Here is a 22,189-nt window from a genome sequence, read left to right as displayed (position 1 = left end):
ACCATTATGAGATCATTCCCTGTAGAACAGTACATACAGCTGGAGATGAAGAGAGGTTAATCAGGACATGAGGATTAGCTGATAGCTTAGCATTTAGGAATGACAACAGAAAATCGTGTCCACAAGTCCAAGGAATGGATTGTAGATGCATTAATTCCAAATGGAACTAACATTGCCTAAATCTAAGTATGTGAGCAAAAGAATCTGGAGCTTCCTGAATAAATAAGAAGATACATAACATAATAATATAAGTAATAATATAAAAAATGTGTGTGTGAGTATGTGTGTGTGTGCACGTGTGTGTGTGTGTGTGTGTGTGTGTGTGTGTGTGTGTGTGTTACTCACCTCTACCTTCCATTTGGTAATTCCTGGGCTGGCCACTAGGACTGATGGGATGCTCTGAAAAAGCTCACATGGTTTGGTTCCCTGAGGTACCTGGCAACCTGCCACACACAATACTCATCAAGAACTGACTGACAGAGGTAACAGACAAGTAACAGAGAATTGCAGATGTGGGCTGTAGAGGTAGTTCACAATTAATTTCATCATGTGTCACACAGAGAAAATCAAATCCTACCACTCTAGTAAGAAGTGTGGGGAGTGTTAGGAAGAACGCTCTGAATGTCACATTACTTGTATTATAAGATGTACTGTCTCACAGAGAAGGGGAGAATTTCCCTCGGCTTTCTGTGTCAAGAATGCTGTCTTCCCTGAAAGAGGTTTTATCTTGCAGACACTATAGATAGTATTAATGAATTGTTTCCCCCTTCCCTTTACTATGGGGAGCTAAGAGGCAAATATAAAGTCTCTCTGAAGCAACTCAGAGAAATGTGTCTTTTTGTTGCAAACTTGTAATAGCTTCATTATCTTCCTATCCTTATTCCCCCCTTTATCTCCTGCTTCTCATTTCATGTAGATATATCTATATCAATAGATGTCACTGCCATGTAGCCTTAATGTATAAAATTGTGTATAAAGAAATCGGTAAATAACATTTAAGCAAAGGATGCCTTAGAGTCCCACAATTTACACCACAGTGCAGCCTTTGAAGGTTGTTTTACAAACCAAGGCAGTTAATTCACAATTAGGACAAATTTTAATCAGAACACAGAGCCCCCAAGAAAGCATCCAGAGAATGCCATGATCAGTTCCCCACTGCTCAGCTCCCTCAGCCCTTGACAACATCTGTTCACTGCCTGTGTCCCACCAGCTCTCCTTCGCCAGCTCTCTGGAAGGAATCTCCTCCTTTGAGTTCCACTGCCATGCTGTAATTGAAGCTCCCATCTCTTCTCTCCTCGGTTACTGTGGATGTTCCAGAACAATATCCACCGCCCAGCTCTGTTCCATACAATCTGTCTTTCAAGTCCACGAACAAAGCTTTATGCCAAAATCTATCCATCCATTCACTCACTCAACAAATATCTACTGAGAACCTAGTAAAGGTTAGACTTGATGACAAGAAAATAAAGAAACCTGATCTCTTCTCTTAAATGTTTGGTGAATAAAGAAAAAGCAAAAGAATAAACAAAGGAGCACAGCTTGACAAGCAAACAGAAGGAACTCCCAGGGTCCTGCTGGGATGTGCTGAGCAGCAGGTGTGCTGCATATTCATGAGCTCCCTGGGGTGGGGGTGGGGGCACAATGAAGCTACAGAGGAGATGGGGGGGGGGGCCTCAGTGTGGTGATCCATGCCAGTAAACCTAAGCTACAAAGGCCAATCAGGATGACCCCAGAACCCAGATAAGCCTGACAACAGAGCAAATCTCAAAAGATATTTAAGAAAAGTCAGATGGCCAGAAACTGGGTAGGAAGGGCCTAGCAGACTATTCCATTTTGTCATGATTTCTTCAAAAAAAAAAAAAAAAAAAAAAAAAAAAAAAAAAAAAACTCCAGCAGCAGCCCATTCCCAGTCCTGAAGCATGGATTCTATGTCACCAGAGGCAAAGCCACCACTCTTCACAGTGTATTCTCAACTCCTGCTCCAGTACCATGCCTTTCCTTAAAATCTCCAAGCAACTTTTATCCATAGCCAAACTCTATTCCTCTCAACCAGTAAGTGACACCACCCCACCCAACCAGCCTCTGAACCTCAACAACTAACCCTCTTTTCTTCAACGCATTTTAATGTTACAGCTAGTAATGAAAAATTAAGTATGGTTCCTACCTCCATAGAAACTGGAGCTTTGTAGAAGTAAAATGCAAAATGCCAAGCATATAACTATAAAAGATATGAAAGTGTTACATAACAGGAATGTCTACAAAATAATTACTTCATTGAAATAAAAATAGACAGCAGGAGACCATGTGTTAGGGTCAAATACAGAATTCTGCAAATGTTTTAAAAGAAAAGCAGCATTTAAACTGATCCTTCTTGGTTGTCAGGTCTAAGCAATCAGGAGAGACAGGCATGCCCCTCACTAACGATTTCTATTTTCAATTCCCACTCTGCCTTGTCCACAGAACAAACTAAAGAATGAAGCATATAGAAACATAGCAGATGTATCCCTTTTCGGGGGGGACTTGCTGTCCCAAAAGTCATTGGCTAAATGGATCGAAATCCCACATCACTCTACATTACAAAATAAAGCATTAACCATGAGAACATCATCCTTAACGATCTGTCTTAAGAAAAATCTACAAAGATTTTATATGAACCCAGTGCTATTGAGACAAATGTCCCTATATGCTCAGATGGAGATTAGGATCCCCAATGAAACTGCAACTAGCCATTTCTCCATGAATCATGAAAAACAATCAATGTGCTCCAAATCTCCAACTCTTATGACAGTTCAAGAACCATCACGCTGACTTACTTGAGAATTAAATACTAAGAAGAACATGTTTCCTGGAGACAGAAATAATTGAATTTTCATGAAACATAATGCAATGTTTGTTCATTCTATGTAAACATATACAGATTGCAAGCAAGGCTAGATTAATTCCTTCAAAGCACACTAGATTTCTACAAACATAATGAAGCTGTCTGAGGTAATAAAGCCTTGGAAGTCAACATTTGGTGACTTTTTCACTTACTTCTGTATACCTGAAGTGGTGAGATAAAAATGAGATGAAAATATAGGACTTTTAAATGTAAATTAATACAAACTCTTCCAGGAAATACACAAAAAGCTCAGAATGAATGCAAACTACATATGCAAACACAGAGGTGAGCGATGGCCTAAGAAGCCCTTAAGTTCTTACAGCATCTACAATCAGATCAGAACATTAAGTCTCCATCAGAGAAGCCAACCTTTCCCAAATCCTTCTAGAAAAGACAATGAGGACAAAATGACAATATGAAAGGCATCAAGAACTTGCAAAGGTAATGAATGAAGCTGCTTCCAAAAGGCACAAAACCGCTCTCTGCTGTGCCATGTATCACCACTGTAAGTGCCGCTGACAAGGGGTCAGTGCACATATTCATAGCACACAGAGGGGAGTCCCACATCAAAGAGGTGTGTACCTTATGTGGTTCTAGAGGAGAACACTTCCCAAAAGCCCTATGTGCTCATTATTCTTGAGAAAGTCACAACTGAAACTAAATTATCCTTCAATCTGTATTTTATTATCATGCCCAGACTGTTTTCAATTTGCATTGTTTCCTTTAAGACACTGGCACTTTGTTTCCCTGTCTCCCCATTGTCACGTTCACCCCTGTACTATCATGCATATTTCTAGACCTTCCATTTGGTCTTCTATCCTTTGAAGGGGTGGTTATACTCATACCATACCAAAGCCAGACTGCCAACATCAATCTCACCTCATTGTCTCTCTACCCAAGTTCTCTCCGCTGATGGCTACTACCAGTAGAATGATATGTAAGTATGGGCTTTGCTTTGCATGCCAAGCCCTTCAAACACTGATCCTAGGGCTGAATAGATGTCTCAGTGGTTAAGTGAACACCCGTACAGCAGCTCACAACCATCTCTAACTCCAGTTTCAGAGGATCAAATGCACTCTTCTGACCTCCATGGGCACCATGCATGAGCATTGTACACAGACATTCAGACATTTATGCAGGCAAAATACCCATACAATAAGTAAAATTTATATTAAAAAGCAAAAATGAAGAACTCTGACCCTGTTTAGATGTTGTCCTCCTCAACATACTCCCCATACCTGTGGGTATACCCTAACAGGTCCTATGCATCAGTCACCCTAGAACATGCACAACTGCCTTCCACTCCTGATAATACTCTGCACAGGGAGAAGATCTGTGCATCAGACCTACACCACCAGTTATTCAACCTTGCTGCTCACCTCAAGCCTCGAATCCAACAAAAGATGACTTTGTACAACCTCTCCAGTAGCCAGTTTCTTTTCAACTATTCCTACAGAAACATGGACACTGTGGCTTCCTCATCATTCTCGCTCCTGAACTGTCTATATCTCAGAGATATATATATATATATATATATCTCCCCTTCCCTGTGCCCAGCACCTAGCACAGAGCCTGCCACACATTGTCTCCAACACTGAGAACTAATAAACATCACTGTGTGCGTACATGTGTAGAGACACCTAATGATACCAAAATCCTAAAATGCCAATTAAAAGTCATAATTTTAAAACATAGCAAAAATTATGCCTTATGACAATTCTTCACCCCCTTAAGCATAACATGACCATTTCATGATGTTGTTGCTTCTAGCCTAAATTACAGAAATGAATACTGAAAAAAGACAGAAGAAAATATCTTAGTAGATTGTGTTTATCCTCACAGTACCATAAATAATTCCTAAACCTCTAAAATTGCCTTTTTGCAGGGGAGAAAATAAAATTTAGCTACTGGGAGCACATCACACCCGCCTGCAAAGCTGCTGAGATCCCATAAAGCAAGGGCTCCATAAATACTTTACATACAATTCAATTATACGAGCATTCTAGTTGTTCTATTTTGTTTTATCTCTGAGAATTTCTTTAAAGGATAAAAAGAAACCTCCTTAGCCGGCCATATATAACAAAATCTTTCTGGTCTACAATTTTCCACATGATAATACAGAACAGAATGTGAGGCCCAGTTGACATTTAAAAACTCGGGGCTGTTTAGAAGCCCATACTCTAGAACTGGAGCGTTTAAAGGAAATTTAGACATACTGTCTTAGGCCACTCATTTTTCAGTGAAGAAATTGAGACTCACATGACTTGCCCAAGACCTGCAGCCCTGAGAGTAGCCAGGTCATAACACCAAGCCCTTGTATTCTTACAATCAGAATCACGCAGAGCAGCTAATGGCACAAGGAAGGTACACTTGGAAAAAACAGGTCCCCTTTTTCCCACTGTTATGCTTCTATGAACTTATCAGGGGAAAAGATCCTAACGATTACCATGAGGGGCGAGAGGCCCCTCTTGTCTGTCCTGCCGTTCGTTCTGGATTTGTGTACAGGCACTAATGATGTACTAGGCACTGACCTAGGGCTGAAAACATCACAACTATCAAAAGCAAAACTTATCCTGCTCTCATGAAACAATTATTCTCCTGATTTTTGTGTCTTCTACCTGTGAATGGTGAAATTCAAATACTGAAGAGGATTATACCAGAGACACGCCATGTTAGTCAACATTCTACCACTGTCATGGAATACTTGATGTAATCAAATTAGAAAGAACAAAGATTTATTTGGCAGCTTAAACTCACGTTTGGTTGGTCCCACCACCTCTTGGGCCTGTGGTGAGGCAGGACCTCCTGGTAGGGTCACTTGGCAAAGGAAGCTGCTAGGGCCCAACATCCTCTTCAAAGGCATGCTCACAATGACCTGAAAACCCCTGTAGGCTCCACCTCTTCAGAGGTCCACCATCTTCTAGTTATACCCGGGTCCTAGTATATACTAATCTCTAAGGAATGCTTACCCCAAACCTAGCACATCCTCTACATTAGTAGCTTGTGAAAACGTCTGAGGGTGCAGTTCTCCACATAAACTGCACTGCTAACTCCTGCCTAGTTCACAGAACCAAAACTATACCTCATGCTGAGACAGTATTTCAGTGAGTGCTGTACAGTGAGAAGGAAGTAGAAAAACTCCCACTCTTTTCTACCACCCTTTCCACTAAACTAAAGAAGAAAGGAGGGTAGAAATGCCTAAGGAAAAAAATGAGTGAGGTCTCCTGGACTTTATGTGAAATGAAATTGGAGGAGAGAATCTCAAGATCTCAGTCAGCTGAAAATGAACGCACAATACAACCACCAAGTACATTTTGTGACTCAGTAATGGCGCTGGACAACAAAACGGTACAAAGTCTCAAGGCATGCATCAACCACCAGGCATCTGGAGGGCAGGGCTTTAGGCTTGGCAGCTGGACTAAGAAGAACTGTATGAGCCTTTCAGTGTTAAAAAACCAGCAGGAGGAATGTTCCCTTATTCCAGTAGCAGCAAAGCACTAGCCTGTCTTCCTAACACAGCTGCTAATATCCTATTGGCCAAAGCAGTCAAGAAGGTGAACACCAAATCAGCAGAACAGAGAAATAAGCTCCTCCCACAGCAGAAAATGCTTCCAAGCTCCAGGGCAACATGAGTGGACAAAGGAAGGACTAGATGGTTGGATGAAATTACAGCTTGGAGCAATCTAAACTGGCCAGATGTATAGACTTCTGACTGGTACTTCCCAGTCAACTTCATCAATTTGTTCACATGGATGGGAAAGAGTGGGGAACTGAAAGGCAGTTACTTTATACAGTCACCAAATGTACAAAACTTTAGGTGATTAAAATAAGAATCATAGATGGGTTCTTTTCTCCATTTCCCCAGCGTACAGTGTGCAGGCACTCAGCTGCCAACATCGAGCAGGCAGCACACAGCAGAACCACTGCTAAAGCACGTGTCCCAGGACGAAGCCAGAATGGAAACCTTCTCTTTACACTAGCAAGACCACACTTGAGGGTGAACAGGATTAAGGACAGGATTAGATTAAAAACTCTACTAGGCAAGACATCCAATCCCCTGCAAAAGGCATAATGGAAACCTCAGACATGCTCCAAGCTACATTTCCTAGTCAAGCAAGAGCACCCTAAAACATACCATCACAACCAGGAGAAACTGTCACAGTGTGACAAAGTTGGACCAAATCTGACAGAACACTGTGAGACAGAGGTGGATGCCAGAGAGGATTGACTATTTTGAACCCCAGTGTTGAGACATGAATGATACGACAATAGCATGAGAGTCACAAAGCTACCCGGGCTAAGCATGACAAGCCCAGGAGTAATCTGCACGGAGTCTGTTGGTTTCCACCCACTCACAGTTCCTGGAGAGGGATTTAGAATGATTGCGATATAAAGAAAACTAAAACTACTCAATACTACAGATTTAATATTCAAGAGGCACCAATACAACCACATGCTTCCATGGTACTCACATACCTGTGTCATGTAACTGTCCTTTGACCTGGATCATCTGCACAGTCTCACCTGCAGGTCACCTCAGGGTACCTCTCCCTCAGATTAAAAGCAAAAGCTCTGGGCACGTACACAAAACAGCCAGCAGAGGACTCCGGGAAGGAAGCAAGCACAGGGGTCAATTATGAAGGCAGGTCAAAACTTGACAATATAATCCACAGCAAGCATTTCTTCACTGTTCGCTTTCTTTCTTTCTCTCTCTCTCTCTCTCTCTCTCTCTCTCTCTCTCTCTCTCTCTCTCTCTCTCTCTTTCTTTCTTTCTTCGTGCTATTTTTCCTCTAAAGGTGATTTCCAGTTGCAGAGTGACAGGCGTCACGGGCAAGTCACATTCGAGAGAGACCTGTGTCTGTATGTAGACGAAGTGTTTACAAGAGCTGGACAGAGACTATCCCTCACGGAGGGTCAGGAAGCAGATGCTCTAAGTCTACATGTGTAGAAAACTCTAATCTTAAGTGTCAGTCAAAAGCCTATGCAGCACACACTCAAACCTGTACAGCAAATGTTGAGTAGAGTGTGAGTCTTGCTCCAAGGTTTCAGACTAATCTCAAAAGTACTCAGATCTGCACTGCAGAGACACTGAGACATGAATCACTGTGCACAGAAGGAAAGTGCTCAGATCTGCACTGCAGAGACACTGAGACATGAATCACTGTGCACAGAAGCACACCCAAAGCTCTTCATCTATTAAAATCCCAACCGTCGTCACAGGATTAAAACCGAACAAGAACATACACAAGTCCCCTTCACAGCATCCTCACATAATACAAAACTAGTTCAAAGAAGCAGGAAGCAGAGTTCCATTCGACACAGACATCTGTCTCAAGATGAGCTAGGTGTTGAAATTATCAGTTATCATCTAAAAGTGACTATTGTAGTTTTGCTTTCAGAAGAAATAATTTTGTAAGAATGAAAACACAGGCATTCTAAGCAGAAAATGGAAACTGTGAAATACAAGCAAATGTCAATTACAAAGGAACAAAAACATTATGGAAGAAAGTTACTTGATGACCAGAGAAACAGAAGTGAGATAACAGAGGACACGGCCAGTGAACATGAGGTCATTCCATGAGGTTCACCAGATCTGAAAGACAGAGAAAAGAACAGGAGGAAAGAGGAGAGGAGGGCAGAGGGAAAGGGAGGGGCAATTAGGGAAAGGAGGAGAGAGGAGAAGAGAGGAGAAGAGAAGAGAGGAGGGTAGAGGAGGAAAAGGGAGAGGAGGGGAGGGAATTTTGATTGACACATACAATCAAAACTCTCATACATTAAAAAATATTTTTGTAAAATAAAAAGGGGTCTCTGTGGGAGAACAAAGAGGAAAAAAGATGGTCATGTAAATTCAAAGAAAACTAAAAACATGAAAATCACATTTCTGAAAATCAAGAAGGCAAAAAATAAAAATCTTGAAACTAGCTTAAGAATTAACAGAAAACAATAGATATAGACAAACAATTATTAGGCAAATGAAATTATACTTTTCATATAACCATACGTAAAAACAACAACATTTTTAAATTGCTAAGAGAAAGGAAAGAGCCATCAATCCGTGATTTTATATTCATTAAAAATATTGTTCAGATAAAGAGGAAAGGTGTGCTCAGATAAAACACACCTTTATCATCAGTCTGTAAGAAATGCCAAAGGTCCTGAGTTCATTTCCCAGCAACCACATGGTGGCTCACAACCATCTGTAATGAGGTCTGGTGCCCTCTTCTGGCCTGCAGGCATACAAGGAAGCTAAACACTGTGTACACAATAAATAAATAAATAAATCTTTTAAAAAATGAATGGGTAAGCAGACTGAAGTGTAGCTATACAATAGAATAGTATTCAAAATGAACGGCAATGAACTGATATAGCAATGACTGACACGTTAGCAGAGGGAAAACTCGAAACTGCTATATGATAAGTGAAAGAAGCCAAATATAAATACATACTGACCATAAGACATTTACAGAACATACTAAATGGAAAGATGAAACAGCAGAAGCTATCAGTGGTAGCAAGACAAGATTAGATGTGGGGCAGATCACAAAAAGGTCAAGAGCAAACATGCTGCTGATGATAGTATTATTCATCTTCTCTGCAATTATGACATCATCTACACCAAAATTAGGGGAATATTCGGCTTATCCCAAACACAACACTTTGAAAGCATTGTGGTACTCACAGTTTGGGAGGTAACAGGTTAGCAGTTCACGGTTAGCTGGCTTGGTGTTTTACACTAGGAGTGCAGTAGCATACCACGATAAGAACATGTGGCCGAGTACACTACTCACATCATAGAGGTCAGAAACAGGAAGGAGCCAAAATCCCCTTTAAGGGAATGCCCCCAATGACCTGACTTCCTTCCAATACACTCCACATCTAATAGCACCAGCCTGAGGACCGGTCCTTGAATACATGAGCTCTAGGGCATAATCTGGATCCAAAGGACTAAGTCGTAAGTTTTTTTACAAGGAAAGGGCACTCTCTATTATTTCTGTAACCTCCTGATCTAATACCCTGCCTAGCATTCTTTAAAATGCTAACTATTAAACAGCATGTCAAGTGTACCTAACAACCAAGGCTATACCAAGGCTAATGACCTTTAAAAGCTGATTAACTTAAATCACTGACCTAACACTAAACCATACAGAGACTGCATAGATGAGCTACCAAAGAGAAACAGACTAGAAAAAGCCTCACATTAACACAGGGAAAGCACAAGAGGAAGACCAACTGGGGAGCAGCAGTGATGCCAAAGATAACCCCTGGGAAACAGGAACCTGACTTATCCTGAGACACATTTGCAACCTCTACATCATATGTTCCATTCTGAGCCTTTCCTGATAATCTTTCTAAGCCTTCCTCTCCTCTTTCACTGTGCCTATTACTCATTCCTCTGTTACAAATACCACATGCTACCATTATCATTTTTATGTCTATGTGTCATGACAGCCTCAAAGGGACAATACTGATTCTATTCCCTATTACCCTTAGGAAGACTGTAAGAAAAACTTCATACACAAACAGGCAAACAATAATTGTATAGCACTAGAAACTGATAATGAATTGATTTACAAAGGTTTCCCCAGAGCCCATTTTACAATTCAACAAGGAGGCAAGGGAACTGTATGTCAAGAGTTCTCTAAAGGAACACAACTGATACAATGAATATGCATGTTAAAAGGGGATCTATTAGAGTGAGTTACAGGTCAACAATCACTATCTCTTGACAGAAAGGCCAAGAACCTCGCAGTTGTTTGGCACATGAGGCTGGATGTCTCAGCTGGTCTTCAGACTATGCTGGAATCTAGAAATAGGATCTAACCCCATTGAAAGAATACTCAGGAAGGATATAGATGAATTCGCCAGTGACAGTGAGGGCAAGCAGGTAAAAATAGGAAGCTCCCTTCTCCCATGTCCTTTTGTGTGGACTTCCACAAGCAGATATGGCCGAGATTAGGATGGGTCTTGTTATGGATATTGGCCAGGAAAGAAACTAAACAAAGGAGATTAGATTCAGAGTTCTTGTTTTGGAAAGAAAAAAAAGGGGAAATGCTATAGGATAATGCTCTTGTACACTGTAAAGATTTGAGACTAGTAGTAGTTTAATAAAACACTGATTGGGCAGTAGCCAGGCAGAAAGTATAGATGGAGTGACCAGACTAAGAGAATTTTCGAAAGAAGAAAGGCAGAGAGTCATTTACCAGCCAGATGGAGAGGAAGCAAGATGAGAATGCCTTACTGAGAAAAGGTACCAAGTCTTGTGGCTAACTAGAGACCAGAATTATGGGTTAATAAAGCTGTAAGAGCTAGTTAATAATAAGTCTGCCTCTGTGTGTTTCTTTGGGACTGAACAGCTGTGGGACCAGGCAGGACAGAAAATTCCATCTAAAGGGTCTCCTGGCCTGAAATAATCCAGATTTAAAGTGGGCCACCCCACCTCAAATGAGCCAATCAATGAAATCTCTCACAGGTGTACCCAACAGCCTAGGTTCTAATTGATTCCAGACGTGGTCATGTTGACAAGCACGATGAGCCACCAGAGACATAGATTCAGCATTTTAAGTTACTTTCTACCATAGACCTTTCTCTCTGCCTTGGTCTATGTATAATCTTCAGAACTTCACAAGGCATCAATGAATGAGAAATTTCTTCCTGGCACAATCATATCCAGTCATCATCCCTTCATGATGCCTTTAGATGTTTGCATCCCATACCCCTTACGAATAGAGAGAATCAGCCTGAGTCATCCCAGTGGGAAACTGTGTAGTACTGGGACATGACTCAATATTATCCTCAAAGCACCAGGGGGTATGAGGTGGTTAGCCAAATCATCAGGAGAATAGACAACACTCACATCACAATTACTAAGTCTAGGAGCCTGAACGTCACAGTGAATATACAGAATACAAGGAAGACGAGAAAAGATACAGTTCTGTGAGGCACTTGGAAAACACGTGTTCTAGACATAAAAACATGTATAGCAAGGCCAACTGCAGTGTGCATGCACATTAGCAAGCTCATCTCATGTTTAAGAATATGCACTGTAGGCCTGCCTGTCATCTGAGGTAGAGACAGTGGCCAGAGGACCACTGCCACCACCAGGCAGCACAGGCAGGGTGCCACTATAATGAGTAAATGTCTGGTAGAAAGAAAGAAGCAAGCAGAGCAGTTCATGTGCTGTGAAGAGGCAGAACTGGAGACATGACAGTAGTGAAGAACAGGCTGATGCGAGAGAACTGCAGTGACACCTGAGGTCAGGGGATATCTGGGCCTGTGTTGCCACCACAGCCATGTCTGGGACCATGGCCCTGCTGCAGCTGGGGTCCATGTTGAGATCCCAGGTCCTTGTTTCCAGCAAAGGCCATGCAGATGCCAGAGGTCTGGACTGCTGCCTAAAGCCACATAGATAATGTAGGGCCATGATGAACTAACTGGTTCTGGGAGAGCTGACTATGCTGCTCCCTGGCCTCAAGAGGCAGGGAAGTTGGCCCTGACCTTCACCTAAGAGGGGCAGTGCTAGCAGGAGTCTTGGCTGACCAACTCAGCTACCACCCAGGCCTATCATGCAGGATTTTGAGTTGGCCCACTCCAACATCTACTTATCTATTATCTGCTGGAATATATGAAGGAACCAGTTCTGCTCAACTATAACCACAAATCTCCATTACTTAGGACAAAAGCAAGAATATCTATCCAAGAGGGGTTTTGTGAGGGTCCAGTATTGACATTGTACCAAAAGACAGAGGCTGTAAACCAGACAAACAACTTATTGCAATGAACATTTGCAATTAAAACAGGTAAGGCAAAAGGGTATATTGTGCAACACACAGCAGCTCCCAAGGCCACCTTGACAAAGGATTTGTGATGGAGAGGGAGGCAAGATGGAGGAGCAAAGTGGGCTTATTCTTTCTTTTGTGGGGGAGAATACAAGGGTAGAAGGTATACATGGAAGGACGGGCAGTGAATGGGATTGGGATACATGATGTGAAATTCCCAAAAGAATCAACAGAAAAACTATGTTAAGAAAAAGAATACGTACTCTATCATAGATGACATACAAGGTAGTAGAGCCCTTCTTCTAAGGGAGCTGACTATAAAACAGGTGAAAATGTGTGCTCCATCTGTTCCATTGGTATCCATTCTTCATTTCATGTTAGGAAAAACTGGTTGTTCCAAATCAATTTTTGACCTCTGCAAAATCACACACTTCCCTATTTGGGTAGCATAACCTGGTGGCTCTCTTAGTTTGATTACTATTGCTGTGATGATGACCATGACAACATGCAACCTGGAAAGAAAAGGCTTATTTCATTTTCTAATTTGCAATCCTTTGTAAAGAGAAGCCAGAGCAAGAACTCAGGGCAGAAACCTGGAGGCAGGAACTGAAGCCAAGATAATGGAGGCGTGCTACCTACTAGCTTGCTCCTCTTGGCTTGTTCAGTTTGTTTTCCTATACAACCCTGGCCTACTAGCCCAGTGAACATGGCCTTCCCACATCAATCTTCATCAAGAAAATGCCCCTCAGCCTTGCCCGCAGGTCAGTCTGATGGATGTATTTTCACAACTGAGCTCCCACTTCCCAGACAACTAGCTTGTGTCAAGTTGAAAAATAAACCACCACAACAGTGGTAAGTACTAGAAGCGAGCTATTTGATCAGATTCTCCGGTCATAGACAAAATAAAAAATGGGGATTATGGCAAAATCTACCTCAGAGTTTTGCTTGCATGTTTATAATGGAGATAGCATAAAAGGCATATGTTCTGAAATGGTAGTGCACAATCAGGGCTCAGATGACGTCTGCTACTAACCATTACTGCTTCATCATGGGCACCTTTGCTTTCTGGTGATCTAGGCACGTAGCCAATCTTCTACAAGGCCTAAAACTGGTACAGTATCATGATGCTGTTTCTAGTTTTCTCTTAAGCTGGGTGTGGTAGTGCACACCTGTAATCTCAGCATGCAGAGGACGAAGCAGGAAAAGCAGGAATTCAAAGTCCATCTATACAGTAAGTTTAAGGGTCACATGGACTACTTGCGACCTGATCTTAAAAACACCAAAACAAAACAAAGTTCTCTCCTACAGTTCTCTGTTGTGAGAGAAAGGACTGGAGAAATACAGAGCAGAAAGGGAAAGCAGAGAGCAAGAACCAAGGAAGGGCGAACACGTGGAAGGGCAGGTAGACAGCGCAGTGAAACAACAAGGATTGCTGCATACGCAGCCAGTCTCTTCAGGATGCCGATAGGCAGGAAAATAAAATCACTGTATTCAGCAAATAACGTCTGTGGGTAGGACTGCCAGCCACATAGTTTAAAAGGTCTACCTACAGATGTCAAAACACATTCAAGTCTAAGAACACAGCAGTTTGTTGTCGTAACTTCAAATCCAAACAACAAATCCTCTCAGACTTGCTTTTATAATTTTAGCTCTTCTTCAATGGCTTCAGTCTCCCTCTCTTTTAAGATACTTAAATTTCATGCATACAACTTTGCAACAACCTGAGCACATCCTATCATCACCACACATCACTGGGTCACTGCTTTATTCTTGTTTGTTATTTTGTCATTATTTTCAAGGATATCTGGTAAGGCTCAACTTCCAGAACAGCAGTGTTTCTGGTGGCCATTAACAACTAGTCTCAGACAATTATTGTGGGAGGAAACATCACAAAACTCATGAATGAAGGATGCCAAGGAACAACTGATACAAGTCAATTAGCCATGCTTTCGGTCTTAGGTCTGGACCTTTGAGAAGAAACTTTAGGGAGAAAACCTAGAATTCATTCAAATCTTCTGTTTAGAAACAAAGAAAACAGAAGGTCACAGGAACATCTAAAGTCATCTACACCGGAGCCTTTCGACAAGAGTTCTCAAACTATGGCTCACAAACCCCACAAGGGTCACATAACAGATATTTATGTATTTACATAATTCATAACAGAAGCAAAATTACAGCTATGAAGAAGCAATGAAAATAATTTTATAGTTGGGGGTCACCACAATATAAGGGACTGTTATTAAAGAGTCATAGCTTTAGGAAAATTGGGAACCACTGCTTTAGACTTAATACACTTAGCATTTCGTTCTCTATTAAAAAGCACCATGTCTACAGGCTTCTCTCTCTCTCTCTCTCTCTCTCTCTCTCTATATATATATATATATATATATATATATATATATATATACATATATATATATATATATGAAATACATATATATTCATTCAAATAAGAATCTGGACACAGAGATAAATACAGATAATGAAGGAAGGAGTTCAGCTCAGTAGGAAATAGGCTCTGTGACATGGAAGGCAACTTTTGTAATACTTCTATTAAGGAGTCCCTCTGTTGATAAACAGTTCGAACCATTAGCAAAATTCTGAATGTTGCAACTTGAAACATAGGAAATTAATCTCTATTGAATTGTTATCATATGTCAGACTTCGTTAAACACTTTTCACACATTACCTCAACTACTTTTGACAAAAGAACTTTAAACATGATATCCCTGTGTCTGCTTCAACTAGAAGAAAACCAAGAGTCAGAGGACATGAGGAAAGTGCCCCATATACTCAGCTGTTGCAGATCATAGCTTTAACCATCAGCCCGAGTTTCTAAACACCCAAGGGCCACTCAGGCCTTATGTTCTCAGGCTCTATTTCCACCCTTCATCCTCAGTCAGCTTTTCACACATTTGAAAGCTACCTACGAAGCCTTTGGCTATGTGTAGAGATTCACTCTCTGCAGAAGAAAAGCCAGGGGAAGCCTGGATAGACTCTGAGGCTCCCCTGGCTTCAAGTGATTTGCTGTCATCATCATCAGTCATCAATCATGAAATCACATATAAACACAGTACAACCACGAGCTTTAAACAGTAACGTTGCTGAGACGTGGTCACTGCCCTAAGCCATGCCAATTGCTTAAGCCATTTCCCAGGACTTGAAAAACCTTGGCCTACTACAACCAGGTTGAAGACATCAAGCCTTAATTCAGATCCACACAGTTATCTGATGAGTGACCTTGACTTAAAGACCCAAAACTCCACCTTCAGAAAAACCAAACATCATTTCCCGGAATAGGCATCTTTTGAAGAGCCATGTGTACAACCACTCATAGACAGCAGTTAGTTCACTCTTCCTTACCCTGTATTTAATCCCCTTTCTTTCTCAACCACCCACTTCTTTAACCCATAAATATTCTACAGCCCTATTCTCAAAGAGGCAGATTAGAGATTGGACCTCCTGCCACCTCTTAGGAATGAATTCTTTTTATTTTTCAAAATTCATCATTTTAGTGACTTAGCAGATAAAGCAGGCCTCAGTAACAAGAATAAAAAGAGTGACCAGGCATTCAGCCTCCTAACCAAGGACAGTTCCAACACTCACGCCACCTCCGTCTCCAGTCTCACCTCATCATGAACTGGTACCATGCCCTTAATCATAGTTTGTCCAACGGGAAATGACTTATTCTTGTCTACACTGAAAATGAAGGCTCTGTACCCAATCCAAAATTGCCTTTTAAGATCACAAAGCAAATGCCCCTTTTCGGGGGCCAAAATGTAGAGGGTAGGGAACACTGAGCAGGCAAAAGTCCACATCACTACCTCTCTGTTTGGTGCTTCACTGATTAGTCTCTCAACATTCACCAAAACATCAGACTCCACATATACATAGAGTTTGAGGCAGTTTCATGTATCACAGGCGACTCTTGAACTCACTACATGGCTGAGGATGTCCTTGAACTTCTGATATCCTGCCTCTCTACCTTCTGAGTACTGGGTTTACAGACCTACATCACCATGTCCGGTTTTAAGTAGTGCCAGGGATCAAATACAGGGCTTTATGCATGCTAGGCAAGACTTGACAAACTAAGCTATATTCCTAGCCTTAAAAAAGGTTCTTTCATAATTAAATTCATAGTCATATTTTTAAAATGCACAGTTTTGAAACCAAGTCTAAATAGTATCATTTCTATTAGGCAACGGTCCCCCAGAAAAAGAGTTGCAAAGGGCTTTCTCAAGTTTGGTTAGAATTTAATTAGCTACATGTCTTTCCAGATTCTTTCACTTGATGGTAATACCTTTGCTGACAGAAGGGAGTAACTAGGTATCATGGGCCTGTGTGGTTTTATTTCGTGCTGTAGTGTAGTTATAAAATCTCTCCTGAATTCTGGCTACTGAACTGAATGCAATAACAACAAAAGAGGATTATATATTAGCTTTATTCTTGAATAGCTGGGAAGACAAACTGCACTCATGTGACACATATATAAATGCCTTTGGGGCAATTACAAAACCCTCCCCAATGCTCCCAACGAGTACAGAATCCTAAGATCCAAATCTAGGCGCCAAGAGCTGACAAGGGGATATCCAAAGATAAGACACATTTGCAAAATGAGGAATGACGAGCACAGCAGCAGACATGGGCCTCACGGGCATTCTTGGAGAGGTTGGTGAAGCTGCCCCTGGTGACACAACTGGAGGTGATTATGCAAATGAGGTCACATGAGAATGGGCAGGTCCTCCAGGAAACCAGTAAATGTAGTACAGGGTTCTTTCCTACCTGAATTGACGAGCTGCTGCTCCATCACTCCACAGCCAAGGACTTCAAGCCATTCTCCATGGAAGTTGATCTCCATCTCGAAGGAAGGATGGGTGAAGGGAAAGTAGCAATCCACCCACCGGACCTCCAGCCCTGCAGAAACCCAGAGGAAAGGCACACTGAGTCATAAGGTAGTCAGTCTACCCCTGCTTGGCATCAAATTTTCCTTTCAGTTACCTACACCAATTACAACATTCTAAATAAATCAAACAGCAAACACGATCATTTGCAATATGCTGGAGCAAGACAATAAATAATAAAACTTAGAAAAACTGGACATGTCTTTAACAAACAAACAAACAAAAATCTTGTGCCATTCCAGGACCCTCCAAAAGCAATTCTATCGGCTGTCTATTCACTGCGATCACAAAGTCGGTGGAAATTAGGCCTAGACCATGAAAAAGCAGGGGATTCTGGTGGTTTTTATAAGTGATAGTGGCACATTAAGGTTAATAAAACTATACTTTCACTAAACTGTCCCCCAAATGTATATATATCAATGATGAAATAACAATTCTGGATGTCCTAAGTTCAACTGCAAAGGCCTAAGGATGGCATGCAAAGCAAACACAGAGTTAATCAATTCACTGGGGCAGAGGCCCCTTTGTGGGTGTATGCTGAAACTGCTGACTTGAAATCCATCATGCCTGATGCCAGTCAGTGCTCTGGCTAAGCCCAGGGCTGCTGTGGGATACTTTACACTGTGAGAAGACAGACTGCTGTGATTGGTGTAATAAAAAGCTGAACGGCTAACAGTTAGGCAAGAGAGATAGGTGGGAATTCCGGGCAGAGAGAGAATTACTGAGAGGAAGCAGGATGGACAGTAAGTATGGAGATGAGGAACACCATGTGGCAGAATGTAGATTAATATAAACTGGTTAATTTAAGCTATACGAACTAGTTAAAGCAAGCCTAAGCTAAGGTACAACTTTCATAATTAATAATAAGTCTCCATGTCTTTATTTATGAGCTGGAGGCCCAAAGAAAAATCCGCCTACACAAAACACATGTAACATACCAATTCAGAGCAGCGCTCCTTCCAGAATGCCTTCCAATCCCAAACACTGTTTATCTGGCATAATATTGCCCTAATCTCTAGGCAAGTAGATTCTATATATATACAGCTTATACCTTCTTCAAATTCTATTATCAAAAAAAATGCCCTTTGATCTGGCCCACTGCACCTATTTCTACTAGTTCCCTATTCTTGTTGCTGGAAGTCTCAAGAAATTATTGTAGAACTAGTCCGTTATCTGGCTAACATCTTCAATCTATCAACAAGCCCTTGACTCAGAGATCCCCACTCAGTCCCAGAGTTCTGTTTTCACAAACCACAATGCTTAGATGAGGAAAACAAGACCAACTTTCACTCTCCGAGAAGCACATGTTGACAGTTTTATAAATTATTAACAGCTAGCAAGGTAAGAAAATAAAGTCTTTCACATTTAAGTCAAACATTTAAAATATCAAACATTTTTCTACACTAAATGGCCAATATAGTTTAATATCAACAAACAAAAAGCAATACCAACTAAATGTCAGAATTGATCTTCAATAATCAATCAGAATCAGAAATATGGTACCTTTGAGCATAATATCATCATTTAGCAAAGTTTTTCTTTTTGATTAAAAAACTCAAAATAATGATGGCTGAGAAGGGCAGAGGTGACGTGAAAGCACAGAGCAGGGGAGAAGTTTCCTAGTTGCTTCATGACCCTACCAAGAACACAGAAGAAACACAACTCACCTGAGCTCCTGTCCCTTCCTCAGATGGTCCTTCTCTTCCTCTTTCTGGCAACTTCACAAAAACCAATCCCCTGTGAATTTAAGACAATCTATTTTCTTGCTCAATAACATCTGACTTTGATCCCCAGAGAAATCAAGACATGTAATAAATGGAGCTAGCAATTGCTTCCGTCTTGTGAGCACTCACTATGCCTCCCTTTTCACAGAGAAGGAAAAACCAAACAGAGAGTCTATCTTGTCCAAAGTCACACAGCCAGGGCAGGCAACTAAGTAGATTTGCTCTACTCTAAATCCCTCACATTGACAATTTAAACAAAATTACCTGATCATCAATTAAAACTCAAGATAGAAGCCGACAGTGATGGAACAGGACTGTAAACCCAGCACTTGAGAGGCAGAGAGAAAAGAACTGCCCACAAGTTTGAGGTCAGCATGGTCTATACACCAAGTTTCAGGCTAATTATGGCTATATAGTGAAACCCTGTTTCAAAACAATAACATTAAAATCGTACAGAAGCAAAGCCATGAGTCCTGGTCCATTTTATGTGAACGTGGAGCTTTCCGTTGGCTCTGTTCAACTGGAAATTTCTTTTTCTAGTTAACTGTTGTCTGAGGTACTGACTACTTTTTGTTAACAATGTTAATTTATTTCCCCTTCTAGTTTATACAAGGAAAAATAGAAAAACATTCTACTATACATGTAGAAAATACACAAACTGACAGATATTAGCAGATGTATACACATGTGAATCTGTAACCACATTCAAGCTAAAGAAAGAGCCAGGAATACAGACACACATCTGTAATCCCAGCCCCCGGGGAGACTGAAGGAGGAAGATGTCAAGCTGAAAGCCACTAAGGGAACAACTTAGCAAGATCCTATTTCAAAATATTTTTTAAAATGCCTGGTGATGTAGCTTATTGTCAAGAGTGTTTGGCTAATATGTGGGAGACCCTGGGTTCAAACCCATTATTATTATTATTATTATTATTATTATTATTATAATATTTTTACCCTGGATCCCCACATCCTTAACAATCTTTCCCATCACTACCATGGCACTTGCACCCCGAAGATTTACAAGTGCAATAGCAAACAGAACATATTCTTCTGCTGTCTGGTCAGTCTAAGATTCGTCCACACTGTTGCGTGTACCAACAGGCATTCATTTCTAGTACTGAATAGACTCAGCCAGCCTCTTTCTAATGAGGAAGGAAAGCCTCCCTTTTGAGGGCCACTGGAGAAATGTCTACAAGCCACCATCTATGGCCAGAACTGTTGTTCTTCAGCTGTGCTCTAAGAAGGGCTGTGTAAACCTGTGCACTTGTACCTATGCAAGCCCAACAGGTTCTAGAAATATTTCCATTAAAAGCTCCAGAGGCCCTTCTGCTAGCACACAGCAGTACGTGAAGCATCCAGACAGAATGGTGTTGGTAGGTGAACAGGAAGACAAAAGCATTTTATGGCACTGGTATCTCCTAGCAGAAGGGCACAGGTAGTGTAATGAAGGCAGTTAATGTAAACAAGGTAGGTGTAGGTGCCTTTTATAATTGGATTGAAGTCTACCAAATACCACTCCAGGTTTATATTATGATCATTACCATATAATTATTATCTAAGGGCCTATATCATGTTAAGAGGATTCTACACAAACTAATTCTATTCTATGACCTTAAAGAAAAAAACCACCTGTTATGAGCAGGCTAATTAAAGTCCCACGTACAGACTTGGCAAAGCAACATACAGCTCTCACCTCAAAGTGAAAAAGAGAAGAGTTTAGCCTTAGGCCAAGTATGAGTGACCACAGCTAAGGAACATGGGTTCAGATAATCTCAAATACCATGTTCTAATGTGAACACAATTTCATGTTCTTTTTATTATTACAGAACAAAAGAAAGCCTGCACCAAGGTACTTTTTAAAGGCAATAGTGGAAACATCAGGTAGGCAGTTGCAGCAAAGTGTAGAAATATCCACCATAGGTTCCAGACTCATTTTGAGACATGGCTCAGAAGAGCTGCAGGTTTAAACACATCATCACATCTATATCAGTGGATCAACAGGTTCTTAAACCATGCTCTAGATTACTATAATGAAACATGTCAGTACTGCCAACCATTGTTAAGGGATTGCTTAGAGAATAATAACAAGAAGAAAGCCATTTGTTTAGAGAATAATTCCAAGAAAACAACTGTACATAAAGAGTACAGAAGAAACTTTTTACAAAAAGTAGTTTGGCTTACAGAATGCTGTATCCACAAGTACGTGATCCATGAACATGCAGGGCTAACAGGCACAAAACAATGCCATTCATAGCAATAGGCACCAGGGAATCAGGAACTTATCTCTGGGAGAAGAGACTTAATTTCTTTCCGGGAAGAAAGCAGAAAGCAGAAATAGCACAACAATATGTCTGAGTTAAAGACAGAGCTGGACAATTTAGAGAGACTGTACCAATACTTGGAGCAGAGTATAGAGGGAAAGAAAGAAATATATTGAACAAGTTCTGTGGATCTGCAAAAGATCATCCTCAGTGGAACGCTAACCACTTTGTGTACCTTGAAGAATCTGTCTGCAGACAGGAGGGCTTAAGGGAAATGATGCTAGTATAGGACCAAGAAGGGTACCAGTTGCCAACAGCCAAAGGGAAAGGCTTGTCATGCACTGGTTACCATCCACAGTACTCAAAATGTCTCTGTATCAATAACGGGGGAAAAACAGTTGCATTCTAAATACTATTTCAGTCCTGCCTGAGAAAGAGTAAAAGATCATAAAAAGGATGAAAGTGTTTCTGAGTATTCACAAACAAAGCTGATAGACTCTGATTAGAGACAGAATTGCCCACTGCATCACAAGGTGAAGTAAGCAATGCGGGTACCACATAAATAATTGCCAGGGATGCATAGAAGAAAAAGAATATGTTAAGTAGACACTGGGAAAATATTTAAAAAGATGTTCATTACATT

General features: G+C 41.0%; 1 protein-coding gene across 3 annotated transcripts in view; it reads right to left on the bottom strand.

The window, feature by feature from the left end:
• Positions 1 to 22,189, bottom strand: part of Fars2 (phenylalanyl-tRNA synthetase 2, mitochondrial) — a 373,884-nt gene that overhangs the window by 244,453 nt on the left and 107,242 nt on the right. For all 3 annotated transcript variants that reach the window (XM_038333514.1, XM_038333513.1, XM_038333512.1), the window contains one exon: positions 17,440 to 17,571. In XM_038333514.1, coding sequence (XP_038189442.1) covers positions 17,440 to 17,571 — 132 coding nt within the window. The remainder of the gene's footprint in view (positions 1 to 17,439; positions 17,572 to 22,189) is intronic.

The sequence above is a fragment of the Arvicola amphibius genome, chromosome 6, assembly GCF_903992535.2.
Source record: "Arvicola amphibius chromosome 6, mArvAmp1.2, whole genome shotgun sequence".
Classification (NCBI taxonomy): domain Eukaryota; kingdom Metazoa; phylum Chordata; class Mammalia; order Rodentia; family Cricetidae; genus Arvicola; species Arvicola amphibius.
The sequence above is the reverse complement of the archived record's forward strand: the minus strand, read 5'-3'. Positions and strand labels throughout refer to the sequence as shown.